The sequence below is a fragment of the Rhinolophus ferrumequinum genome, chromosome 16 (assembly GCF_004115265.2).
Source record: "Rhinolophus ferrumequinum isolate MPI-CBG mRhiFer1 chromosome 16, mRhiFer1_v1.p, whole genome shotgun sequence".
NCBI classification, from domain to species: Eukaryota; Metazoa; Chordata; class Mammalia; order Chiroptera; family Rhinolophidae; genus Rhinolophus; species Rhinolophus ferrumequinum.
Window position 1 is genome coordinate 30,450,328 of NC_046299.1, and position 27,377 is coordinate 30,477,704.

The window sequence follows — 27,377 nt, forward strand, 5'->3', positions numbered from 1 at the left end:
GCAAACCAGGAAAATAAGATTGCCAACAACAGAAATAGGCAAGTAAAGAAGGCCTGTTGAGTCTTGGCCTATATACCCGTGGTTAACACAAGATTGTGCTCCTTGAGAAACTCTACTGAAATAATTATGTATTTTTACTATTGCAATTTGTGTGTTTGTGTGCATACAGAAAAAGTCAAGACAGGTTACAGAAAAGCTTAACTCAGTGGTGACTAATGCTCCTATTGTAGGTATACCCATGCGTTCTGAGTCGTAATATCTAAATGGCATGAAAACACTGAGTTGTATAATTGTCATGCAAATCCTGGAGGTGTTTTCTTGATATGGTACACATTTTAATACTTCATAACTATTCAGAATCCTATCTGCTTCTTATGTTTGTCAAGAACAAGCAATGGTATCTGGAGCTGTGATCAGCCTCCAGTTCAAATATAATACGCACTCAATAAACAAGTGGTAACAAAAAAATAGATTGGTGTAAACAATCTACAGAGAACAATGTACTTAAAAGTTTCACACATGGGATGGGGCAAAAAGAGCCAAGAGGCATGCTTGTACAGGCTGCATGGGAGCGGGAGAGGCCATTTACTACTATAAACATTTATGAATTTTAGACAACATATATCTACAAAAATCTTAAAATATCAATGTCCAAGACTGAAAGGAAAGGAAATCATCAGTTATAGGAAATGAGGAAGAAATGAAAAGCCAAAAGTAGTAAGCAGTATTCGGTGATTTGTGACGGTGATGAACCCTCTAATGGATTTTAATGCCCATATGAGTTCAGCAGACACGCCTTAGGCCTATTCAAGGTAAGGAGCCCAAACCGGTCCCACTTCATACAGTCTAGCATTTACAAGGATTGCTATGTCTATGAAAAGGGATAGAAAAACTCTACTTCTAAGCCCCAACCGGTGCCACTATAGGTGAGGAGGTCCATATTTACACAAGTGGAAAAGGAACCTTAATCCAAGAAGTTAACACAAAAATTGGTGTGGGAAACCTATAGGGCCTTGATTGAGAACATGAAACTATTCTGGTAAAGCACTTGCACTATTGAGTACATAAAATTAAATAAACTAAAATATAAAATTACCAATACACAAGAAAATAAGTCACTATGAGAGCCAGTTGATGAACTTATAAAGAACTAGTACTTCAAGAACTAAAAAGAGTGGAACGATCTAAAAGAATATCAAACAAGTATGCTGAAAATTATTAAAGAAATGAAACTCTATGAAAGAAAAAACAGTATGATAAAAGAGCTGGTGTACTTGAAAAGGAACCAGAAGAATTTCTAGAAATGAAAAATACAGCCATTGAAATAAAAAACAAAAACAAAACAAAACAAAACTCAGTGGGTTGGTTGAAAAACAGATTAGGCATAGAGAGAGATGGAATGGTTGAACAAGATGGTCCAACATATGTTTAACAGGAGAGATTAGAGAGAAGAGGGAAGGCCAATATTCAAAGAGAAAAATGGCTGAGGAATTTTCTAGAATTGAAAGATACAAATTCAAGAACCATAATGAATCTTAAGTAGGATAAACAATATACAATATTCACATTGTCTTTAATGTTCTGCAGTTTCATAAGAAAAGAAATATCTTAAAAGTAGCTAGAGGAAAAAGAGATATCTACCAAGGATGACAATTATAATGACAGCTAACTTCATATCAACAATGAAACCCAAAGATAGTGGATTAATATATTAACAGTCCTAAGAGAAAAATAACCATCAACATAGAAATGCATATTTAATGAATCTTTCATGAATAAAGGTGAAATAAAAGCATTTTCAGACAAATGAAAAAAGAATTTACTACCAAGAAACCCTCATTTAAAGAGCTTCTAACATATATAATTTAGGAGGAAGAAAATTGATCCCAGATATAGGTGTGAAGAACAATAGAAAGGAAATGGTACACAAAGAAATTGTAAATACGTCATTAAATCTAAACAAATATTAACTATATAAAATAATGTTTTATTTTATGGACATTAAAATTAAAAAAAAATTCATATTACAAAAGATAAAAATCTGGCCACATACTAGATCTTTGCAATAATAACAATGTTAATAGTAATTGTACTAATACCAAATTCTATGCTTATGATCAGGCATAAATATAATTACTTACATAGTTATAAGTGCATATACATACAAGTGCGTATACATATATGTATATGTTTTATTTATAAGTATATATGTATATATCTAATTCATATATACACATATAAACTTATTTAGCTTACATATTACATATACTTATATGATATATACATATAAGTATATAAGCACACACATATATTTATATATACTTTACCTAGGTTTAACAACTCTATGAGCTATGTATTATTATTTTATTTTAGAGATGGGTAAACTGAGGTGAGATGTTAAGTCATTTACCCAAAGTCACAGTCATTGGCAGATCTGGGAGTCATACTGAAGCAACGTTGCTCCTGTTAACAAAGGATCAATGTTCAGAATAAAGAAATAACTCCTAAAACCAATGAGGAAAAAAATAGAGAAAAATTAGGCAATGGAGAACTGACCATTCACAGAAGACATCTGAACAGCCTGAAAATGTACAAAAAGGTGCTCAATGTCATTAGCAACTATAGAAATATAAATTAAAACACACTGGTCAGATTAGCAAAAAAGGTAAGCTAAAACCAACAAGCGCTGAGAATGTGGAGGAAAGACAACCCTTACAGTATGGTGGAAATGAATGCTGGGACCACCACTCTGGAGAGCAACTGGACAACATCTGGTAAAGCTGAAGACATATACCCTGTGACTCAGCCATTCCACATCTGGGCTGTCCCCTAGGGGGACTTCTGCATGCACACTCAACACGGGCAAGTGTGCTCATCATAGCCTGGCACACACTGGAGAAAATATCTGAATGTTAGTCTGTTGGAGGATGGATCAACAAACGGGGATACATTCCTTTAATAGGATTCTACTACGCCATTAAAATGGGTGAACTATATCTAAATGAATAATCAGGGATAATACAATATTAAAGACAGTATCGAGTGTAAAAAGTTGTGTACAGACAGGTGGAGTATGATAGTAGGTATGCAACGATACTACTACTATATAGTGTTTACAGAGACACATGCATAATACAAACGTAGGGCAGTGTGGGAAGGATTCACACCAACTACAATTTTATGGGGAAAAAGGAGAAAGTATTTTGGGATTAGAGAAGCACACAAAAAGGGGCTTCAACTCCATCTGTGATTTTTTATTTAAAAAGAAAATCTGGCAAAATGTTAACATTTGTTAGATCTGAGTGGAAATATGGTTTTATTATGTTAATCTCTGAAAATTTTCTCTCGAGTTGAAATGTTTCCTTAAAAATAAACTCATTTATTTTCGAATTTTAAAATCGCATCTTACACATCTGTAAAACAGTATTAAAAACCCTTGCCTAGTGAGACATCCATAAGGGTAAAATTCTAAAGCACTGTTTCTAGAATAAGAAATAGTTTAACAATTTTAATGCCTCAAAGTGCTTTGTGTTGTTTAATATGGGGTTGCACCCAATGTCGGAGAGTCAAATCCTCCAGGCTTCAGAAACAGTGTTACAACCACACTGGCACCCTATTGTCTACTCTAGGCCAGGTACCATGGAAGTGGTTTTCTCATATTCATTTAATCCTCCCTACAGCCCTCCACATGAGATAGGGAGATTATTGCCATTTTACAAATTATTTTCACTTGATAATTGAGGCACAGGGAGATGAAGTAACTTGCCCGAGGAAACATAGCTGGTGAACAGTAAACCCAAACCCAGGCAGTCTGGCTTCAAAGTGCAGTTCTTCACCGCTACACTGGATGAAAGGCTGTGTGTGGCCGTCTGGGTGAACCGAGCATGTTCACCCTCCAGCTACCTGTCTTCTTCCATTAGTCACATCATTCATGACATTCTGGCCTCTATTCTCATCATCTCCTCTCTTTTTCTTAAGTATAGGAAATGTGGGCAAGGAAAAAAGGCCAGACAGATGGTTTTGGAGAGAAATACTTAAGATCTGAAGTTGTCTATCTATGGCCAATGAAATGTCATACTTAGTTCATGTCAGGGTGGTCTCTGTGGCATTGTAACACTCACTCGGTGGAATAGATCCAGACATTGTTTCATACTGAAAATAACTGAAGAAGTTGGTGGTACTTGGTGTCAATAACAACACACATCTTTTGAAGCCATGTATATTAATTAGCACTATTCCTAAGTACTACTTTAGAGACAGTGTAACGAAGGCAATAGTTTGCAATATTTAAGATATTTTAAACTTACAGTTTTAGTTAATTGCCTAATGTTCAGAAAACAAACTGAAACCTGACTGATCGTATAACTTTAATATTCGAAAATTTTTATCCAGAAGTTAACAACTTAATACAATACAGATTTGTACAAAAAACAGGGACTGTTAAAAACTTCTGATCATACAGACAAAAATATGATTAAGCTAAGATTTAAAAAGTACAGGACATTTTGTAAATACTGATAAATACCGTGTAATGATTTAATTTACTGTGGCAGATACAAAAATCAAGAATTCATTAACAGATTATATAAAAAAAGCAACTACATGAATTGTCTAGCTGTTTAAATTAACAAAATATAACAGTAGTGGTTTTTTAAAAAAATGAGGTATTGTTACATCGTAAACAAAAAACAGCATAAATAAATAAAGGCAATGTACAATTAAATGCTAAATGGTTATAAATTTCAACAACAGACAACAAAAATTTTCCAGTTATTTATGGACTTTGTCATTTAAAAATCTGGCTTGCTTGTGTACTTCTTATTTAAAAATGACATAGCTATCGATATACAGCACATCATTAAACATGCAGACCAAGCCAATACAATTTTTTCCATCTCTACCAAATAAAAACTTTACATTTTATTTAAAACACTTAAATCTGGTTTCTTATACATGATTCTTTTGTGCTTATTAGTTAGTAGTAACCTACATTAAACATCTTACTTTCTAGTTCAAGCAGTGTAAGAGAGAAGCAGTTTTATTTGCATATGGATTAAAAACAGAGCAAAAAAAAAAACACAAAAAAACCGAAACCAACACGACTTTAACTCTCTTAGGCTTTCCAAGATTTTTAAGAAGAAAATCCTTTAAATAGTGTATCCAAATGTAAAAGCAGAGTCACTTCTGTCTCGAAGAGTAAACCAAGTCGGAACTCCTTTTCCTTAAAGATTCTAGGTTGCCTTCAGAACTGCAGGAAATCAACTGATACCTAGTTCCTCCACCCGAAAAGAAGTCTGCTGGTTGGGTGCAGGAAGCATAGCAATAAGGAAATAGTATAACTCAGAAAAAATTGTGGGAAAGGATTATTTGCATGTGAACCATATGCTGGTACTAACTGCTGGCTTCATTATTATTGCAAATATGTCTTCAGAGATTTCTGAAGGAAAACTATCAAAGTATAATAGAGAAATCTTGATTTGGAAGTACTTATAACATGCTAATAAAACTGCTTCATTTGCTGTAAATGAAAAGAAAACCATTTACTGTCTGACTTAAAATGCAGTTTCTTTTTACATGCTACTTTATTAGAAAGTCCAAAAAGAGTACTTTTGAATTTACTATATTCAGAATCCAGTGAAAAACAAACATTTTGATCAAAATGTTGAACTTGATTTTTCCACCAAGCTACGTCATTTTGACACAAATGTTTTTATTGTATTCACTTGCGTCAAATATCTTATCCTAAACTTTACTAAAAATTAGTGTTTCAGTACAACTGGTGATCAAAAAATATTAGAAATAAGCCTTGTACATCGATCAAAGTATATATAAAAAGTTTCCTTTTGTGCTTGTAGTTGACTTAATTTACCAATGATTAGTTATCTGATTTCTTTTCTAATATCCCGACCCTTAAGAAGAAATGATCATTATACAAATATTACAGAAGTACTCAAAGTAACTAGTTTACTGCCAATGTGCATGCAGACTAACAATACTTAAAAGAATATAACCTTGAATCCAATTAGTCTGAAAATAGTTACACTCTTGTACAATCGTCTTTATTGATTTGTAAAAGCTGTATACACATCTAAAACCCTGAATTTACTTTGTAAAAATAAATCTTTAGCAATAAATGGCACTATCAAAATCCCATTATTCTCAGGCTATTATGTAGTTATTTACAGGCTTTTCAGCAACAGTTGAAAAGAATCTTATAGGACCAAAGCCAGTATATCAAAAAACCCTGTAAACTGCATTTGCAATTATACTGTTGTTTACCTCTATATGAAAATATGGCTACGTGCCTTACATTAATGAGACTGTAGCAACGTGTATTGCTACTGTGTGCTGGCAGCACGCAACCTGCCACTGGGTTCCACTGTGTCATCAGTGCATTCTTTACCGCACCTTGTTTTCCCAGTGGAATACCTGTGACAAACTACTAATGGAGAATGATAAAGTGTTATATAAAAGAGGGATGGAACCCACATCTGTCTCTGCCATCTGGTCTTTTCCCCACGGAAGCAATGTCTGTGGTTTTAGAAAATCATGCCTCCACTAAACATACTTCATATTTGATTTTTTTTTTAAAAAAACAGTATTTTAAAGTTGGTGAGCTTTGTCAAGGTGTTTTGAAACAAAAACATAAAAAGGTTAAAGGCACAATAAGAGGGAAGTGAATGCTACATATAAAATATATTTCAAGTCTTCTAGGTTACTCAAGTCCAAAACCTTCTGAATTTGAAATTCCAATGATCAATTTCTGTTTCAGGTCTTTTTTGCTCTTGTAGGGGGGAAGGCAAAGTTGATTGAAGCAGGTGTGGGCCACAGGCAACCTAGGGAAAACATTTTGTTAAAGACATTAAGCCTCAAAATACACACAGAATGACTGCTAAGCAACTTTCAAAATACCAGGACACACACTTGATTCAAATCTATTGTACTATCCTAAGAGATGACTCATTCTTTCCTTCATCGAACCTGCTATGCATCAGGCACCCTTCTGGCCATGGGGCTAAGTTTACAGACAAGGCAGTCAATGTCTCTGCCCTCATGCAACTTTCATTCTAGAGGCATTAGTTTTGGAGTCAGACACATCTGAATTCGAATACTGTCTCCTTCACTTACTAGCTGTGGGACCTTGTTCAAGTGGCTTCATGTCTCCAAATCTCAGTTTCCTCATCACCATGATAGGGTATACTATCCAGCTCAGTTGTTAAAAAGATTAAAAAAGCTATCTACATAAAACACCTAGCAGAATAGCAGATAATATGACTGTTACTATTATTTCAGTCTTGACTGTCAGAAAATAATAAAAAGGCTCTGGCTCCTCCCACTGCTGCCCTGAGTCACTGCCTGCATAGCTCTGGCCACCTGGCTCCTTGTGCTAGCCACGGATATTTGGAATTCTTACAACATAGCGGACATTAACAAGATGTTTCATGGCCCAATGTGGCTGCCAGAGTTCTGGCCATCACATCCCTATTCTAGGGAGGAAGCAAGATCAAAAAGGCCTCCCAGCTGTTTACCATCCTATAAAGGAAGCTTCTTCAAAGTTCTACGCTACTTTTTATCTCACTGCCCAAACATAGTCACACAAGCCACATCTAACTAAAAGCAAAGAACAGTCTGAACTTGATCAAGATTTGGATGATGTTAAAGAAGTAGAAGAAGAAACTGGTGAAGAACCAAAAATCAAAGCACATTAGCTGACTGCTCAGATGGTGCCAAATCCACAGATTCTTGCAGTCCTCCAAGAAAGGCCTGATGGTCTAATATGAACACCGACAGGAAACATTGAAAGCTTGCCTAGTGTAGTTAAAAGATGAGTGAATGCTCTCAAAACCCTTCAAGTTAAATGTGCACAGATGGAAGCCAAGTTCTATGAGGAAGTTCGTGATCTTGAAAGAAAGTATGCTGTTCTCTATCAGCCTTTATTTAATAAGCAATTCGAAATCACGAATGCAATGTATGAACCTACAGAAGAAGAATGTGAATGGGAACCAGATGAGGAAGATGCAATTTTGGAGGAGCTGTAAGAAACGGCCAAGATTGGAGATGAAAAAAAGGATGAAGAAAAAGAGGACCCCAAGGGAATTCCTGAATTTTGGCTGACTGTTTTTAAGAATGTTGACTTGCTCAGTGATATGTTTCAGGAACACGATGGACCTATTCTGAAGCACTTAAAAGGTCTTACAGTGAAGTTCTCAGACGCTGGCCAGCCTACAGTTTTGTCTTAGAATTTCACTTTGAACCCAATGAAGATTTCACAAATGAAGTGACATATAGGATAAGGTCAGAACCTGATGATTCCGATCCCTCTTCTTTTGATGGACCAGCAACTATGGGTTGTACAGGATGCCAGACAGATTGGGAAGAATGTCACTCTGAAAACTATTGAAAAGAAGCAGAAACACAATGACGTGGGACAGTTCGTACTGTGACCAAAACAGTTTCCAGTGACTCTTCCTTTAATTTTTTTGCTCCTGAAGTTCCTGAGAGAAGAGATCTGGGAGATGGTGCTGAAGTGTCCTTGCTGCAGACTTTGAAATGGGTCACTTTTTACGTGAACGTGTAATCCCAACGTCAGCGTTATACTTCACTGGAGAAGCTACTGAAGAAGAAGAAGATGATGATGATGAAGGTGAAGAAGCCCATGAGGAAGGGGAAGGGGAAGATGAGGAAAACAATCCAGGCTGTGACTCAGGAAGGGTCAAAACCCAGCGGAGTGCAAGCAGCAGTGAAGCAGGTAGTCTACCTTCTGCTCTCCTGCAAAGGATGAGTTTTCATTATTTGACAAAAGCCTATTTCAAGTTTTCTGTTGTTTGTTTGCTTGTTTTGGTTATCTCAGCCTAAACTAAAAATGTCAAATATGAAACAATAATCATATAAAGAAGATTTCTGAGACACCTGATGCCCACACCTTTAACGCTGCTGCCCCAACGCACACACGATGTTCATGCTCTGAACCCTTTTGATCAGCTCCCCCACCCTCTACCTGATGACACTGTTATCTTCATTTAAGATTTCTACAGATTTCTTAGACCCCTTCCTTCAGCACTTATGAACTCCATACTATCAGAATAGCGCTGACAATGGTACCAGTAGCAGTGGGAAAGGAAAGGACAAATTCCAGTTCACAAATGAAAAGAACTGACAGAACTCAGGTAATATATGGGGGAGCAGAAAAAATGATTATAATCCAAGTACTGTCCACTCAAATTAGGTTCAGAAATTACCAAGTGGTTGGGAAAGGAAGTAAGTAGATCAGCATTAACCCATCAACATTAGAAAATAATTTAAATCCATTATAATCATCACTTTCATATGCAAACAGCACTAGATTAAAAACAAAAGAGGATTAGTAATAGAGATACTTCTAGCACCAATTATAATAGCCAAAAAAACCCACCTTAGCATTTTTAATGAAAAACACTTATAAATAAAAATGTTTAGACAAGCTAGTACTAAAAGCAAGCTATATTCTAAAAGGGACTACAAAACAGTTGACTTAGCAAAGCAAAAAGTTCATGGAAAGAAATTATTAACAGTTATTATTGGTATGTCTCAAAAATTAATAGAGGACCTTAAGCCATAGTCTGTCTCATTTCAAGGCCATGTTTACTTCCAAGATTTTTCTATGACGATGACTTCAGATTGAAAGAAGCCTCTAATTCTAAACATAATATTATTAACAAAACATAGATTAAAAATAAAATTTCAATCTGGAAATTTACCAATTAGTAGAAGTTTCATTCTTTGAAATTTTAAAGTTCAAATCAGCCATTCCTCCTACAGGTACTCTGTCACTTCCTGTAGTAAAATGTAACAACTTCTTTTGAAGATCAAGAGGAAATCCAAGTACAACATCCCAAAAGTATCTAGAGAACAACAAAGGAAACTTATATAAAATGCCCTGACACAAATCCTGCCGATCAAAATAAAGTAATATAATGTAAGCGCTAAGGAAACAACTTCCCTAAATATACATAATACCCTTATTGTGAAATTAAGGAATGACAAGCTTTTACATATGAATTAGATTTTTTGACTAACAATATTATAAAAGTAACATTTTTATAAAATTATAAAAGTAACCCAACAGTGGATAGCACAAAAGCCATTTTTTGCCAATTTAATTTTTCTTATTTTTTCCAACACAGTGCTGCTATTAAATTGCCATTTAGATATGTAGCATCCTTGAAATTCTAGAACCAAAGTCATTTTAAAAAATGTAAAATCTGTATACTTTTGTAGGAACTTATTTATATCACTCTCTCCGAAGGGGACTGCTAAGTGATTTCATATTTAATATTCTCACATTACTGTCTAGAAATGAAATAAGACAGTGTGGAACTCTATAATATTTCAACTGACTTACTTGATTCAAAGAGTGTAAGTTACACACACAAATGAACCACAGCCTTTCACTCCCTCTTCTGCAGCATCCTCTCCATCTCACGTCCACAGAGCTCACCTTATCGTCAGGTCAGTTTTCGCATAGCCGTCATACTGAGTGCTTCTCTGCAGAGCATGCATATCCAGTTCAGGGCTTCCACAGACCAGAATTTCAACCTCTTCTGGACGAAGCAGCTGCCAGTAATTATTTATCAAAAATGATAATAAAAATGATGATTTAAAAAAAGTGAAATTGGAACTATTTTCACTGAATCAAAGTACAAAAATTACGACTTCTTGTATAGTAAATCAAACCATTTTTGTTAAAGAAAAATCTTCTCCATTTATGTTTTTCCTACTGAGGTAAAATATTTTTTGCTTCTGAAAGTTTATAAATCTTGTCAAACTACTAGGCCTCCCTCTTTTGCAAACAGTAGCAATTTGCCAGAAAAACCAGCAGATGACTAAGCCAAGAATCCAAATTACTACTCTGCCCCAAAACCCAGCATGAAACTCTTAGCTACTTCAGCATCTACTGATCTGCCTGCCTCCTTCCAGTATCCCTTCCAATAATGCACAGGAAGTGTACACTATAGTTTGGGTGTACTTGGTTACAGTCTGTCTTGTGTCATTCCCTGGTTCTTTTCACCTACGCAGGTTGCCTCTAAAGAGATTAAAACTGAAAAATAGAAACCATGGCATGTCATTTAATTCTAATTTTCCCTCTCTCCATCCCCACGACTACCAGTGTGTCACAGACAAAACTCAATTAGAGTTCAATAAATATGTGCTCCGTTTTCAAAGGTACTTTTAACAAGAAACATGTGACAAAAGTTATTTTAAAACAAGCTCTCTCCTTTGAAAAATAATTCAAATGAAAGATCTTACTCCAAACCCTCATAATAAAACTGAGGTGAGCTACAAATGGTGTGATGGAACCTGCCCTTGGTAGCTGGGACGAAGAGCGTGGGTTCTCTAGAAAACGTGCTTATGTCTCCCACATGGTGTTCTAAAAGCAGCTGACCCATATTCACATGGCTAAGATAAGTCAAACCAAACAGAGTCCATCATGACTCTGGAGACAAACTGCTTCCTATGGGTAAACAGCAACTCAGAGTTGCTGAGGGACCCGTGAAGCAGCAGGAAGCAGTTATAAATATGTTCCTTAGTCAATAAGAAGTTATGGCTTTTGCCCTGGAGCTTATGTGTTAACTCTGTTTACTGTGTTTTGTCCCTCAGGATTAAGACCTTGAGCCCCTGGGATCTCTTCATCCACTCTGCTTCGGGGAAGTTTTTAAAACCCTAAAGACATAGCATAGGGGAGAAAAATGCAGTTGACTGGTCTTTTTTTCCCTTTAGAGAGTTAAGGCTGAAGTGAGAGAACTATTTTTATTTCTAGCTCTACCTTTAGAAAGTAGAAAACATTTTCTACTTTAAAAGCTTACCTACTAAAATATTTAAGGAATTATTTGTCAATATTACTGTATTACAAAACCTACTTGAAAGCTTAATTAAAAAGTCTTAAACTCACCATAAGGGCATTTGAAGCACACACACTATGAAATCCATAATAAAATGCAGCAAACTGCTTATAGATGGATTTGTTGAGGAGAAAGTCAACATAAAGCTGTACATATTCTGAAAAGCAATTTTATATCTATTACATAGTAAAAGTAAATGGTAAACACTAAAGCATTTTAGTTAAGAAATGGTGTCTAACTTACCTTTCCTATTTTGATTGGTAACTGGAATTTTATCACCACCTGGCTTTAAATTATAGGACTTAATTATTCCAAACTCTTCTTGAAAAACCTGATGGGAGATTCCAACACAAGATGTTCATTGGTATGGTTGCTATCATAATAGGCTTCAATGAACGGGTTTGTAAAATTTAAACAGAACAGTTTTATTCCCCTTCTAAATATACAAACTACAGAAAGACTAACCTCTTGTGATATTTGTACTAAGACCGAGGTGTCAGGAAAGCATTACGAAGTTAAAAAGTAGAGCTTTAACTTATCCTGTTGAACACAGTTGAATACTTTACTGATGTTCACAAAACCTGTGGCCATTAGGTAACACTCAGGTCTTTGGAGCTTCGTGAATTACAGTAAATTTCCACCTCCCAGTTAGTGTTAGGGGAATGGAAATGAGAGTTTTGGTCTAACACATTAGTATCTGGTCCTAACGTCTTGTACTGTAGCTAGGAGAGAGGCTTATTTTAAGAAGTTGAAAAGCTCTGAAAAAGTAACTGAGTCCATCGGGAATAGCCAGCAGCCTAGAAGCAGCTCACCCTTGGTGAATTTCCTTAAGCACTTTCCCTGGCTGTTCATTTACCTGTGTCTGCTTCACTGTCTCTACTTTATCAGGTTAAGACCTTTTCAGACAGGGGGTGGTATGTATTGATTAATCCTGTTCATCTTTCCTAATAATGGGTGTTTAATAACAAATGGCATTTTTCACACATGCAAATACATGGTTAACAGAAAGCTATTTGCCCTTAACAGTACCTGGAATGTTGAATAGAAATCTTCTTCAACATTGCCTTCATATGACAGCAATTCACTTAAACCATGGGCCAATTCCTATAAAAAAGAAATCTGTTATCTGTGTTTTTAAACCAGATAGTATTACCTCAAATAGTTATGTGGATCTACTGTAGCTCAGTTACATGAGAGATAGACAGCTAAACTCTTTCAGATATTGAAATAAAGATAATATTTGAGATGTATTTTCCAGGTCACAAAATGCTTGTGAATGATTTCTACCATCTACCTTTTCATTGGAAAAGGTCATATAGGAGGAAAACACCCCGTTCAAACCAAAGAGGCGTAACTCTGGGGTCTATTCACATGCAGCAATCTAAGAGCATAGTTTCCGTCATAATTCACTGCTATCTGCAACATTAATATTTATAAATTTGTAGTATTTTCACTTTCAACTTATATTCTTAAGAAAATCTGCTGTTTTAGGATACACCTTTGAAACATAAAAACACGAAGCTCATGCATGTTAATTGGGTTCTATATTTCAGTAACAGTGCCTTCTTCTCCCAAGAAGTTGAGAACACTGAAAAAAACATTTTTCTACATTAGGTGATAATTCATGTTATCCATGAGCAAAGATTTACAAATAGAAAAATTAACTAAACATTTTTAAAAATTTTCAGGTTTTATGAAAAAATTAAAGTTTTAAATTATTGGAAAATAAAGAATAGCATGGTTAGAATGATCTTACATACTTGCATACATAATAAATTTTCCATTCCATTAAAACCAGCAATTTTTATATAAGTCTAGATAACCAGAGTTGATATGATTATCATTTGTTTCAATTATTAATAAAAAATTATGGATGCTGAAAATTATAATTGGGAAATTTGTGATTTTTATTAAGAGCTGCAGGGACTACTGATGAATCCAAGGGAAAGGATTTACCATCTTCTTTCAAAGATTAAATTTTAATGACAAAATAGAAGGTCAATAGGTCATGAAGTTATATACTCAGATCTGATTTATTCAGGACTGTATGGCCTTTTATTCCCAGTCTTGTATTTTCAAACCCCAATTTTTATTGAGAATTGTCTTTATCTATACTGTCAATCTTTGACTCTTAACTGTAATATGCTATCTCTAAAACATTAATTAGGTATAAGTTTTTGAATGATTTTTGTAAACCTATAAAGAGTATGTGAAGAGTCAGAATATTGTTTTTACACATTGAAACCGTGGTCTTATTTAATAGAGCATATTTGAGAGTGACTTAAGTAGAAGGAAAAGAGATATTACAGTTGCTGATTGAAGGTTATGCTTGCCTCTCCTCTAATTTCAACAAAAACCCTCCAGTGTAATTTTCACAAGACTGTCGGGAAACAATTCTGATGCTTTGAGTCATGGATCAGAGTATTCATTAACAGGGTCATGGAAAATTATTGTATTTATTAACAACACATTGTTGAGTGTTTTCTTTACTTGCTGTACTTTTTGTCCTATACTTGCACATACTGTCTTTAAATTAAGAAACATATCTACTATATGTTTTTCTTCACTTCCCTGTTCACCCTTCTTGAAAACAGAGTATACAAATACCAATGATAAGAAATTGAATAAAAAAGCAGAAAAAAAAACCTTTTTAGGATATATTTTTACCATATATGAAGTGGGAATTAGGTACTAATTTTTAAGAGATGCTATTTACTAATAAATTAATAATTCATTTATAAAATGTTTTTAAAAAATTACCCACATTCTACTACCCTAACATAGCAGCGGTTTTCCTGCTTCCTTTTAATCTTTACTGATGCATGTATAGAAACTTAGTTTTTTCAATAGTTGATCTCATAGTATATGTACAGTCTGGATTCATTATTAAAGAGCTATTATAAGAAAAGGAAATTAGCTTAGTGAAATCTTCAGCTCCATAATATAAAACATATTGGCATATTCATTCATAAAATATCCATTAACTGAAAAAAAAAGCTGCATCTAAATGAGTCAAATTCAAATAGCTTTAATAATAAAATAATTTATTAACAATAAACAAATAATAAAATTAGGAAATTTATTAGTAAAAATTTTGGCAAAAACTAAGTACGTGAGACAAAAAAGGAAATCACAGAAATCTAAAATGAGAAGGTAACTCAGAGATTAGTCTACTCCCATTGTTCTACAGATAAGAAAATGAAGTGAATCATCCAGGGCCATAGCTAGTATGTTGTAGATACAAGACCACAGAAAGCTGATCTTTCAGAGCCTACTCTATTAACTTTTGCAAACAGTCATATCACACTATTTTCCAAACTACTGAGTCTTATAAAAAATGTGAATTTATGTTCTTAATCTGAAAGAACCCAAATCAACTTCCAAAAATGTGTCTGATATCAAACCCCTGGTTTTCTAATTGGACCCATGTTCTGGGAGGTTTCTCAACTTTCATAGGAAGGCGCCAACCATACATCAAATCATCTGACCATTAAACACAGGGATATTTAGATACTTAATGAACAACAGAAAATGTCCACATCTAGGTATTTGCTAAGAATATTACAAGGAATGCTCTGCTGACCAACAGTTATAAAAACTAAGCAGTAAAAAATATTACAAGGGATTGTCAGGAGGAAGTGTATACTATCCATCTATCTACTAAATTTTAACCTTGGCTTAAATTTGATGACCAGCAATCTAATTTTTGAACTCAGGAATGTTCTAAGGGACAGTCCTGTGAAATTTATGTTGTATTGATTTAAAAGCTGTTTGTTGAAGACACTGTTAATGATACTGCATAGTATCATCTTAATAAGGATCCACAGAAGTGATCAAGTACTAAGTGCTTTCTTATCTCATGTAATCCCCCTGATATATAAGTTTTATTATCCAATTGTTCACATAAAGAAACTAGAGCTCAGAAAGGTTAAACAACTTATCCAGGTTCACAGAGCTAATAAGTGGCAGAGCCCGGATTAAAACTGCAGCCTGTCTGACTTCAAAGCCTGTTCTACTCTGTTATAAGAGCTGAGGAGAGCTGCAGAGTGGGTGACGTCTCTCTATAAGGAAGGAGAAGCTAGATAAAAAAGGAAATGGGTTACAAAAGGAGAGGGGAAACCATATTTAGAAAGAATAGCCTCAGCAGGAGACAGGCTGTTCAGGTAGAAGATGTTAGCATTAAGGAATAAGATTCTAGTGACTGTACACTTACAGGCATAATTTGGCATAAGTCGTCAGTGGTGACACTGCAGATGCCCACTGGTGTATTTTGATCACTAGGAACGATGGGAGGGCTCAATAATTTCTTGTAGCAGCAGGGGGGGAAACGAATATCCAAGGTAATGCTGTTATAAACAGCTAGTCCCATAAGCTATGCATACTAAATGTTAAGCATTAACATAAATCCATGACAACAAATGAGTTTTGAATTATGCATCAGTCTATTTCTTGCATAGTTCTTTCAGATCCAGCGCTGCCTTTCTAATTAATCCCACATCCTTCCTTTCCGCTCATATTTCCCTTTTTTACATAATATAATTCCTTGATTACCAAGTCACGTAAAAAGGAGGGGTTCAGTAGATAGTATTTAATGATTTCCTTAAAAAAGTTTATCTAGGATCAGAGGATAGCAGAGGGATTTATATAATTTAAAAAACACTACAAAATAATGCCATATGCTTTAAATATTCCCATTTCACTAAAATTTTAATTTTTATGAATCTTGGGATTTGGGAACATATTAAAGACCTATATTTAATCGCCATAATTTCAATTTAATAAACTGAGTAAAATCAATACTAAATGAAAGAATGGAAAAATAGTTCATTATGAATGAAAAAGATATTTTGATATTTAAAAAATGTCTCAATTTTCTGATAAATTAGATAATATATGAAACAGAAAATAAACATTTTTATTTTTATTTTGAGATAACATTTTCAGTCATTCCTTTCAATTAATTAAATCTGCTGATATTATATAGCTATATTACAAATAATAAAGATTATTGAAAATCTATTCGTAAATTTGACAAGAATGTTTAATCTGAATAAAATGCTTAATGAGAACAGTTTTCTAAAATTCAGATACAATTTTTAAAAAAATCTCTAGTCTACTAGCACCTCCTAGTGGAAAGTTTAAAGGATACAATTCCAACCAATCGGAATTCAGAATAGTTATCACATTTAAAGCTGCTAAACCAATGGCAGTGTGAATCCTTGTGATATGTAAACATGCCTGGAAAAAAAGAAACATAATTTCATTATTATGATTGATTTACAAATCAGAGTAAAAATATACATGACATTTCAACTGTTAGAAGCAAAACAGTTCAGTAATAGTTCTGTTACAAATCATCTTTCATGTTATTATAAAATATACCAAATATACGTAGAGAGCATGCAAAAGCACTGATATCCTGAACCAAGAGTGGAAACATGGGGTAAAAAGACAAACTAAATTAATCAGTTGATTTTCTTTTATAAAAACTATAGTTTTATAATTTACAAGTTATGATCAAAATTAATTTTGAGACTATCTGGAGATTTCAATTTATCCATATCATTTCTCCTTCCCAATACCAGTAAGATAACATATATACATACATATAAAATAAAGAAAAATAAAGAATAAGAAAAACACTAAAACTCCCTGAAGAAAAATATTTAATAGATACTAAGAATTATATAGGTGTTTTCTCTAAATAAAATAAAACCAAACTTAAATATCAAAGGTTTATTTTTGGCTTAAAAATTAATGAGTTCTAATTTATTAAAATGGCTCATTATTTAATGAAAGAGTTGAAGCCTCTTATTATTAATATCAAATATTAGTGTGGAGCAAACTATCGTTTTGTTTTTCAATTTCAAATGTTCTCCATTTCATTGACAAATTTTCATGCATTTGGCTTATTCAGAAAAGATGTGGATGCTCCCTTATAAATGAATATTTTCAAGTCTTTCTATACTTTGTGTAGGATTCCCAATAAGATAATGGACATTTCGATCACCAATTTGGTTAAACAATTTTTAAAATGTACGTAACAGTCCTTAAAATTTTTTTCAAGATTTATAGTTGACAAAAAATCTGTAAAACCATAGGGTAGATTAAAAATAAGATCAACTACTGGAATCTAACAATTACGAAGAAATACTGTTCATAAAAATTAATACTCACCATAATCTGGATGAAAAATTTGGCGAATTAGAAGAAGGAACCATTCTTTAGTCAAGCCACCCATATCCAAACCAGCTTCCCCTACAAATGTAACTTTCAACTTCTTTTTCAAGTCTGCTCTTTTCCGGGTTAACTATTTGAAGAAATTATATAGTAGAGGAGAACAAAGGGCAATAAAAAGGAAATTAACTTTTTTAAGTTGGGAAGGATGTTAAGCAGGCTGTGTCTAATTTACAATGTCACAAAACTCCATCCATCCATCCATCCATCCATCCATCCATCCATCCATCCATCCATCCATCCAATAAATCTACCAGACACTGTGTGAACTAGGTATTGTTAGGTCTGTTGTATAGATCAAGAAACAGAGAGGTCAGGTACCTTGCTCAAGGTTACTGCCTCCTGGTGACATACTGCCACCAATATTTTCATTTAGCAGATTACAATATAAAATAATTCATTTCCTTTTCTTTAACTTGCCTTCAACACTAAACTTTTTTAAAAATCACATAACTAAATGAGCCATTATCTTATAATAGCCACACAAAGATCTGGCTGAAGAACTGTACATACATGAAGCTTGGTAATACATGTACATACAATCCAACTATGTTTGACACAAAATCGATCCAATATACCCTGTAGATCAGACATCTAATTTTATAGATGAGTAGTTTGAGGCTTGGAAAAGTTAAAATGACTTGTTACACACCCAGCCAGTAACAAAGATGGATCTAGAATCTAGGTTACATATTCATCAACATGAATTATTTATTCATTTAAGTTGTTATATATAAAATTCTTTTCTGGGAAATTAACAACAAACCATTAATAAACATATGAAAATGAACATAAGGTTTAATTGTGAATACAGAACTGATTTTAACTATGTAATCAATTAATATTATTTTGGAATAAATGATCTATACCTCATCAAGAGAATCGCTAACCAGATGTGTCCTCCTTACTTTCATATTTAGAAATAACATATTCATATCAGGTCTCTGTCTTCGAGATACTTTATCCACCAGACTTTGCTAATTAAAAAAGAAAGTAAACATTTTCACATTTAAATTATAATTTCATTTAAAATATTTAAACACTTTAGTAAAAATCACTTATATTCTTCTCTATGCCATCTCATATAAACAATTTCATAAACTCAATTATGCAAGTTTTGATTTATGAAAGTGCCTTATTATTATTTCATTTTGAAACAGTGGTAATCAAAGGGGGTCCAAAATGGAGAATCCAAAATAATTCACTTTCTATAGTAAAGAATGTTGCATTACAGTTTCCATGTCTCATCTCTTAAATGGCAAGGTTTTCTGTTTAATAAATATAAACATAAAGTGGGAACATTTGAAACAAGGTATATACTTCTGATGATGAACTTGGCTTAAGCTTTTTTAGATACGGAATTTACTCTAAAAGCACAATTAGTTTACTTTTAGAAAGTAGTTTGTCAATATTTATCAGAAACATTAAACAAAGTTCATATCCTTTGTCCTAGTAACTCCACTTCTAGGAGTTCTAAACGCAGAAATATTTTACACTTGATTTTAGCCAAAAGGCTGAGAAGCAATAGCAGAAAATATTTTATACAGTGAGATGTTCATCACAGCATTATCTATAAAAGCAAAACTTAGAACTATCCTAAATCTGTATCTATCTAATGGGCTATAATACAACCATCAAAAATGATGGCCATACAGGGAAGATGTAGATGCCTGATCACTGCACTGTACACCTGAAGCTGAACAATAATGAATGCCAACTATAATATTATATATATATATATATATATATATATATATATATATATATGTATATATAGGTATGTGTACATTTACAAGAGGCAGAGTACAGCATTGGGAGTGGAGATAGTGGAAATGGGATGGCTCAGTGTGATGTCAGATAGATAGTGGATGGGGGGTGGGGGGTCCACAGTGTGAGGGATATTAAATGATAAACATCTAAGGAAAAAAAAATGATGGTCATAAAAAATATGTAAATAACATGGAAAATGTTTAAGGAAGGTACAACTGAAACAAGGAACAAAAATGTGGCTACAGTACTGAACTCTGTTGCCTTTTAAAAATAATATAGATAAAAAAAATTTCAAAAGGCCCTTACCAAAATGTTAATAATAGTTATATTTGGGTGATGAAAATATGGGTGATTTAAAAAAAATCTGTCATTTTTAAAAAAATATAAGCAATGAATATGTAAAAAACAACACATTTAAATATATAATGAATATATAAACATCCTTTATCATATAAAGTCTACATGCTTACCTATTTAGTTTATCTAAATTTTTTCAGACTACCTCATCTTCTTTAGCAGCAAAGAAAATGACTTATTGTACAGATTAAAGACTAACACTTAGACATTTTAAATATATGCAGCAATTTGCTTTAGTAGATAAAACTTTAATATCCCAAATCTATCTAATAAGGCTGCTTTCATGATTTTGTAGATTACTACAATAAAACATTAATTCAGAGCCCTTCTTCATGTCTACAATGTCCAATTCTAAAGGCTTTCAATATTTTTCTTCTCAAGGTCCTCTTTTTCATGCTCAAAAAATTCCATATTTCTGGGATAGCATTCTATGTCACAGACATTTTTTCTTACCCTTTCCTATCTCCTGTGCCCAGTCTAGCTCTTGGGAAGCCGTCACACTGGAAATATGCCACACAACAGATTTATACTAGGATGTTAACGGAAGGCAAGGCTTAGTGGCTACTATCAGGAATTCATGTGTAATAGAAAGCGCTTCAAAGGAAGAAACTATTTTCAGGTTGGGGAATCTCTTTTGCAGCATTATATTATATTATATTATATAAGCTTTTGTTTACATTAACTACCTATAAGGTGGTCCTTGTGTCAGAATAGTCACCAGTCATTAATTCCAAGTTGAATGGCAGTTAACAAGTTAAAATGTTGGGAAACACCCATAAGAACTAATGATGCCATTGGACTCTTCAATCTCTACTGATTTATAACCATGCTCTGTGGAAGACTTAGCCGTGACACAGCCTACAGCTGCCACTCTCCTTCTTTTAATTAGAAGAAAAGTTCCACAAAAGAAGATATTTGATATCTTAATGTGAGTGACACAGCAGAACACTGCTCAGAGGAGTTTAAAATTCTAGCTCTTTAGAGTTTTTTTCTACAAATATTAAAAATCATAGACCAAAGTAAAAAAAAAAACGTACTAAAAAGGCACATTAAATGCAATAAAAACTAGTAAACTAATAAAAAATGTCAAAATGAATAGACTAATCTCTGAGCCGATGTCTACCTAAGATTAAGCAATAATTCTAGTGCTAAATATACCTGTTTAAATGTACTTTTCAGGGGGCTAGTGTGGCTATGGAATTCCCTTGGTACTCACTTTCTGGAAACTGAATTACTGAAGATCAAACAATTCTTATTTTTATGTTATTTTGAAGTATTATAATTTATGCAATAGGATTCTTTTTATATTATTGGGCAAAATATGGAAATCATTTCTTTTTACTCTATGGGTCTCTTTTTATTTTAAGAAGACTAGAGCCACCCTTCCCTCTAATTTTTAAAGTTGTGAGTAATCATGTTACAGAATCAGATACTCAAAATATGAGCATTTAAATGTATAGTCTAGAGCTCTGATTTAAAAAAAGCTCACCAAATCTCGTATCTATTAGATAACGTACATCATGTTATTGTGCTGTGCTGAAAACACACGTGGGAGGGAGTGGTGAGGACAGGCCCAGCGATCAACTTCTTCCTGTTGCACCATTTGCCTAAAGCCAGCCTGACTGCTACCCCAGGTTCTAGGGGCCTCCATGCATTTGGGTTTCCTAAGAATCAATAAAACATCTTTCACCTTCTTTGGACATATTTCTCAGTTTTTCAAGATTATACTTTTTGTTACACCTTCTAATTTTCTGGTTGTTTCTGTTGGGTTCTCATGAAACCTAGAAAATATTTCAGTGGTTTGAACGGTTTGCTCCTAAGAAAACTCCTTGCCCTCACTCTTTCACCAATGCTCTGCTACCGTGTTTCTCTGAAAATAAGACCTAACCGGACAATCAGCTCTAATGTGTCTTTTGGAGCAAAAATTAATATATTTACTATATATTTTACTATAAGACCCAGTCTAATATATCGTATATCATATCATATCGTATCATATCATATCATATCATATCATATCATAACATATCATATCATATCATACCCGGTCTTATATTAATTTTTGCTCCAAAAGACACATTAGAGCTGATGGTCCAACTAGGTCTTATTTTCGGGGAAACACAGTAGTTACCCTGGAGCTGGAATATGGTATCTACAAAACGGTGTCCAGTAAGTTCCCAGTACTTGGTATCTGTGAAAGGCATTTAATCTTCCTGCTATATAACATAACGAGAAGCTGATGAGGGGTATCTTTTTCCCATATCATAAGCAAGTTTAAGCACTTTTGGGCAGAATACAATATGATTTTACTTTTAACATTTCCTGATTATGCTAGAACAATTCACAAGACATTTATTTATTAAATTATTTACTATATTGATTATAGTCAGCATAAATATGCTTACATAGCTGGCTTACCCTTGCGATGTTTATCATCTGTTGTTCTGAGTCTCTCTGAATAATGATTTTTTTTGCAGCTATAGAAATAACGAATGGGTACTGACAGAAGGAAAACCTGCTCAACAAGTGAAAACAGAAAAAACAAAATTTTTAGCAAAATTATATTAAGGGAATCTAAGGTACCCTTTCCAAAAATAGAAAACATTACTTTCGTATTGTCTCTTACCATTTACAAAACGATCTTATGTGTATCATTTCTTTTAATCCCGACAGCCCTGTGAAGTACGTATCTTTACTAAATGTGCAGTGTGTTTATTTTTAGAATAGCTTATGTTCTGAAATGTGTGCAAATCACTTATATTGTTTATACAAATAATTTCAGTTTATGTATAGTCACCAGTGAAAAACATGGCCAACACCAGAACCAGGAGGCAGAAGTGTTGATGAAGGAGGACTAGGGCAGAAAGTTCAACTACAGAAATTAATATAAGAACCCATTCTTATGTGGATATTTCTTTTTTTTTTAATTAAAGTTTATTGGGATGACAATTGTTAGTAAAGTTACATAGATTTCAGGTGTACAATTCTGTATTACATCATCTATAAATCCCATTGTGTGTTCACCATCCAGAGTCAGTTCTCCTTCCATCACCATGTATTTGATCCCCTTTACCCTCATCTATGACCCCCGCCTCCCTTGCCTTCTGGTAACCACTAAACTATTGTCTGTGTCTATGAGTTTTTGTTTCTCATTTGTTTGTCTTGTTCTTTTGTTGTTTTTGGTTTATACCACATGTCAGTGAAATCATATGGTTCTCTGCTTTTTCTGTCTATTTCGCTTAGCACTAAACTCTCAAGATCCATCTGTGTTGTCACAAATGGTCCTATTTCATCTTTTCTTACCGCCGAATAGTATTCTATTGTGTATATATACCACAACTTCTTTATCCATTCATCTATCGAAGGACATTTTGGTTGTTTCCATGACTTGGCCACCGTAAATAAAGCCGCAATGAACATTGGAGCACACGTGTCTTTATGGATAAATGTTTTCAGAATTTTTGGGTAGATACCTAGGAGTGGGATTGCTGGGTCATATGGTAATTCTATTTGTAATTTTTTGAGGAACCTCCACACTGCCTTCCATAGCAGTTGCACCAGTCTGCATTCCCTCCAACAGTGTACGAGGGTTCCTTTTTCTCCACAGCCTCTCCAACACTTGTTACTATTGGTCTTGTTGATGATAGCCATTCTAACTGGGGTGAGGTGATATCTTATTGAGGTTTTTATTTGCATTTCTCTGATGATTAGTGATGTTGAACATTTTTTCATATGTCTATTTGCCATTTGTATGTCCTCTTTGGAGAAATGTATCTTCAGGTCCTCTGCCCATTTTTCAACTGGTTTGTTTGTTTGTTTTGTTGTTGAATTGCATGAGTTCCTTGTATATTTTGGATATTAGCCCCTTATCGGAGGCAATGTTTGCAAAAATCTCCCATTCACTTGGTTGCCTCTTTATTTTGTCGATATTTTCTTTTGCTGAGCAGAAGCTTTTAAGTTTGATATAGTCCCATTCATTTATTTTAGCTTTTATTTCCCTTGCCTTTGGAGTCAAATTCATAAAATGTTCTTTGAAGCCAAGGTCCATAAGTTTAGTATCTATGTTTTCTTCTATACAGTTTATTGTTTCAGGTCTTATGCTTAAGTCTTTGATCCATTTTGAATTAATTTTGGTACATGGTGACAGATAGCAGTCCAGTTTCATTCTTTTGCACGTGGCTTTCAATTCTCCCAGCACCAATTATTGAAGAGGCTGTCTTTTCTCCATTGTATGTTTTTTGCTTCTTTGTCAAAAATTATCTGTCCATATTTATGGGGGTTTATTTCTGGGTTCTCAATTCTATTCCATTGGTCTTTGTGTCTGTTTTTCTGCCAATACCATGCTGTTTTGATTATTGTTGCCCTGTAGTACAAGCTAAAGTCAGGGAGTGTGATATCTCCAGCATTGTTCTTTTTTCTTAAGTTTGCTTTGGCTATTCGGGGGTCTTTTGTGGTTCCAAACAAATCTGATGATATTTTGTTCTATTTCTTTAAAAAAATGCCATTGGGATTTTGATGGGGATTGCATTAAATCTGTTTTGCTTTGGGTAATATGGCCATTTTAACTATGTTGATTCTTCCAATCCATGAGCACAGAATGTTTTTCCATTACTTTGTGTCTCCTTCAATTTCTTTTAAAAATGTCTTGTAGTTTTCAGCATATAGGTCTTTCACATCCTTGGTTATGTTCATTCCTAGCTATTTTATTCTTTTTGCTGCAGTTGCAAAAAGAATTGTTTTCTTTATTTCTTTTTCTGAGATTTCATTGTTAGTATATAGGAATGCAATGGCCTTTTGTACGTTGATTTTTTAGCCAGCCACATTACTGTATTCGTTTATTGTTTCTAATAGCTTTTTGGTGGAGTCTTTAGGGTTTTCTATATACAGCATCATGTCATCTGCAAAGAGTGACAATTTAACTTCTTCGTTCCCAATTTGGATGCCTTTTATTTCTTTTGCTTGCCTGATTGCTCTGTCGAGGACTTCCAACACTATGTTGAAAAGCAGAAGTGATAGGGGACAGCCCTGTCATGTTCCTGAACGTAGAGCAAAGGGCCTCAGTTTTTTCACCATTAATTATAAGATTAGCTGAGGATTTGTCATATATGGCCTTTATTATATTAAGAAGAGGTGTTCAGTACTAATGCGTAATAATTTTGAATCACTAAGTTGTAACTGAAAATTTAGAAATGAAAAGACATATAATGAACTTAGAAGAATATATATTGGTCTTATTATGTACTTTAAAACAGTGCATCTCAATCCTTCCCTAGTCATGGAACATAGAAAAATGATACTATGTGACATAAACAGATGGACTGCTCATGACCAGAGGTGACTTGCCCTAGGGTTCTAGGTCCCCTTCTAGATCCAGGCTGTCTTCTCAAAGCTGAAGGGATCATAGCATCAAAACTCTGTAACTCATTCTTGGTACACCATTGCTATGGCACAGTGGTTAGAGGAGCTCTGTATTAAAAGATGTCACTGAAATACGCATAACTCTTGGAGTTGTTTTGAAATTTTGTCTACAACATTACAATTATATTAAGATGGGACAAAAAAAAAAAAGCGTCTTTGTAAAATAAACTTTCCCGAGAAAATATCCATCAGACTAACCAAGGTCCCCAGAAATGGAATTCTTATATTGAGTTCTGAGTGTTCAGATATGGACTTGAGATATGTCCAGAAGATGATTCGATGTTTTAGGCCAATTCTGGTAGAAAGGGGCTCAGAAGCTTAAACCAATTTATTAGCTAATCTGGGATTTTGAGGTTATTTATATCTACACCACAGACTTAGTCTCCTTTAGAATAAAGACACTCTCTAGGATATCTCATGGTCTGGGAATAAATTATGTTTGGGATAGTACTGCTGGTTTAAACTGTAAATGTGGATACAAGGTGCAGTATATTAAAGAATTTGGTCAGGTGTTTTGAAAATCTATTATACTATTGTAGTAAATAATTTGTGATGAAGCCCTTTCCCTGTGACATCCATTCTTTTTAATATTGAATGTAAAGGTCAACCCTTTTTCTACAGAATAAGGGAGAAAAGGAACGAATGTATGGGTGTACATGCACACGTGTGTGATCACTGTGTTAGATCAGGCACTGGCAAACTATGGCACATGGGACAAACATGGCCTACCACCTGTATTTGTAAATAGCTTTCTGGGACACAGGTACACTGATTCATTTATATATTGTCTAAGACTGTTTTTATGCTACAATAGACCAAAGAGCCAAAAATATTTGCCATCTAGTACTTTACAGAAAAAGTTTGTTGACCCCTGTACTGGACAATAGCGTGTAGATTAAAAAGTTACTAAGAAACTGCGTATTAAGATAAAACCTTTCCCTTCTTAAAAAGATGCTATTAATCAAACCCAAACCAAAGTAACATGTATATAAATTCAAAATGTAACAGAAAAAGCTTTAAGAAATATAATGGTATTTCAAGCCTGAATATCTAAACTATATTTATAAGTCTACAAGTAAAGGTATGTGTATATTTAAATTTATTTATACAAACTTAAAATCCAGCCATTATTTTGAATAACATTTCATTTAGGTGGGTAATCAAATGAGCTTCTGATCCTACCTGTGAGAGTTTCCAAAGCTCTGCCAGGTGTGATATTCTTCCATTAGATCAATGTGATCCAATGTAGAATTATAGAAATCGGTGTAAGGAATAAGAGGAGGGTGAACCAAACTGTTTGCAGTATCTATAAAGATAAATTCTAACATGATGATCTTTTCCAACACGCGCATGATTCATTCTAATAATAGTAAGAACGTTTGCATGTCCACCAGATAGCTTTTGTCTAGAAATTCCTATTTTAAGCAATTGTAGCTCCAAATGGAAAAGGTAGTTTTACAATTGGGGTCAAAATGCATTCAACACTTTGTTTTTTCAAAAATACTTACGGTAGAGATGATAACAGTATGGTAAAGGGAGTGTGCAAATAGTCATCTACTCATACTATCCCCCATCAGTATGTTCTGGAAGTTCTTATTTTCTTAGGAACCATTACTTAGCAGCTCACATGCAGTTGATAGCCATAACACAGAATATTGCCCAATGAAACACACACGGTTTTTTCATGCTTATTAACTAACTGTGAACTCCATTATC

The 27,377-nt window shown here is 33.9% G+C and overlaps 1 protein-coding gene and 1 pseudogene across 2 annotated transcripts in view; one reads left to right on the forward strand and one right to left on the reverse strand.

Annotated features, from left to right (window-relative positions):
* Window positions 1–4,288: 4,288 nt before the first annotated feature.
* HECTD2 (HECT domain E3 ubiquitin protein ligase 2) overlaps window positions 4,289–27,377 on the reverse strand; it is a 65,571-nt gene continuing 42,482 nt past the window's right edge. The window contains exons 10-21 of one of the 2 annotated variants that reach the window (XR_004425339.1): window positions 26,844–26,967; window positions 22,662–22,758; window positions 18,986–19,093; window positions 18,057–18,189; window positions 17,029–17,117; window positions 16,093–16,260; window positions 12,909–12,983; window positions 12,123–12,210; window positions 11,930–12,036; window positions 10,478–10,593; window positions 9,738–9,881; window positions 4,289–6,836 (exon numbers count right to left, since the gene is read on the reverse strand). Coding sequence is in view for 1 of the 2 variants with exons in the window: in XM_033131015.1 (XP_032986906.1) it covers window positions 6,716–6,836; window positions 9,738–9,881; window positions 10,478–10,593; window positions 11,930–12,036; window positions 12,123–12,210; window positions 12,909–12,983; window positions 16,093–16,251; window positions 17,029–17,117; window positions 18,057–18,189; window positions 18,986–19,093; window positions 22,662–22,758; window positions 26,844–26,967 (1,361 nt within the window). In the remaining variant the exon portion in view is untranslated. The remainder of the gene's footprint in view (window positions 6,837–9,737; window positions 9,882–10,477; window positions 10,594–11,929; window positions 12,037–12,122; window positions 12,211–12,908; window positions 12,984–16,092; window positions 16,261–17,028; window positions 17,118–18,056; window positions 18,190–18,985; window positions 19,094–22,661; window positions 22,759–26,843; window positions 26,968–27,377) is intronic. The other variant, XM_033131015.1, reaches the window with a different exon arrangement.
* Window positions 6,987–8,744, forward strand: LOC117036269 (nucleosome assembly protein 1-like 1; annotated as a pseudogene).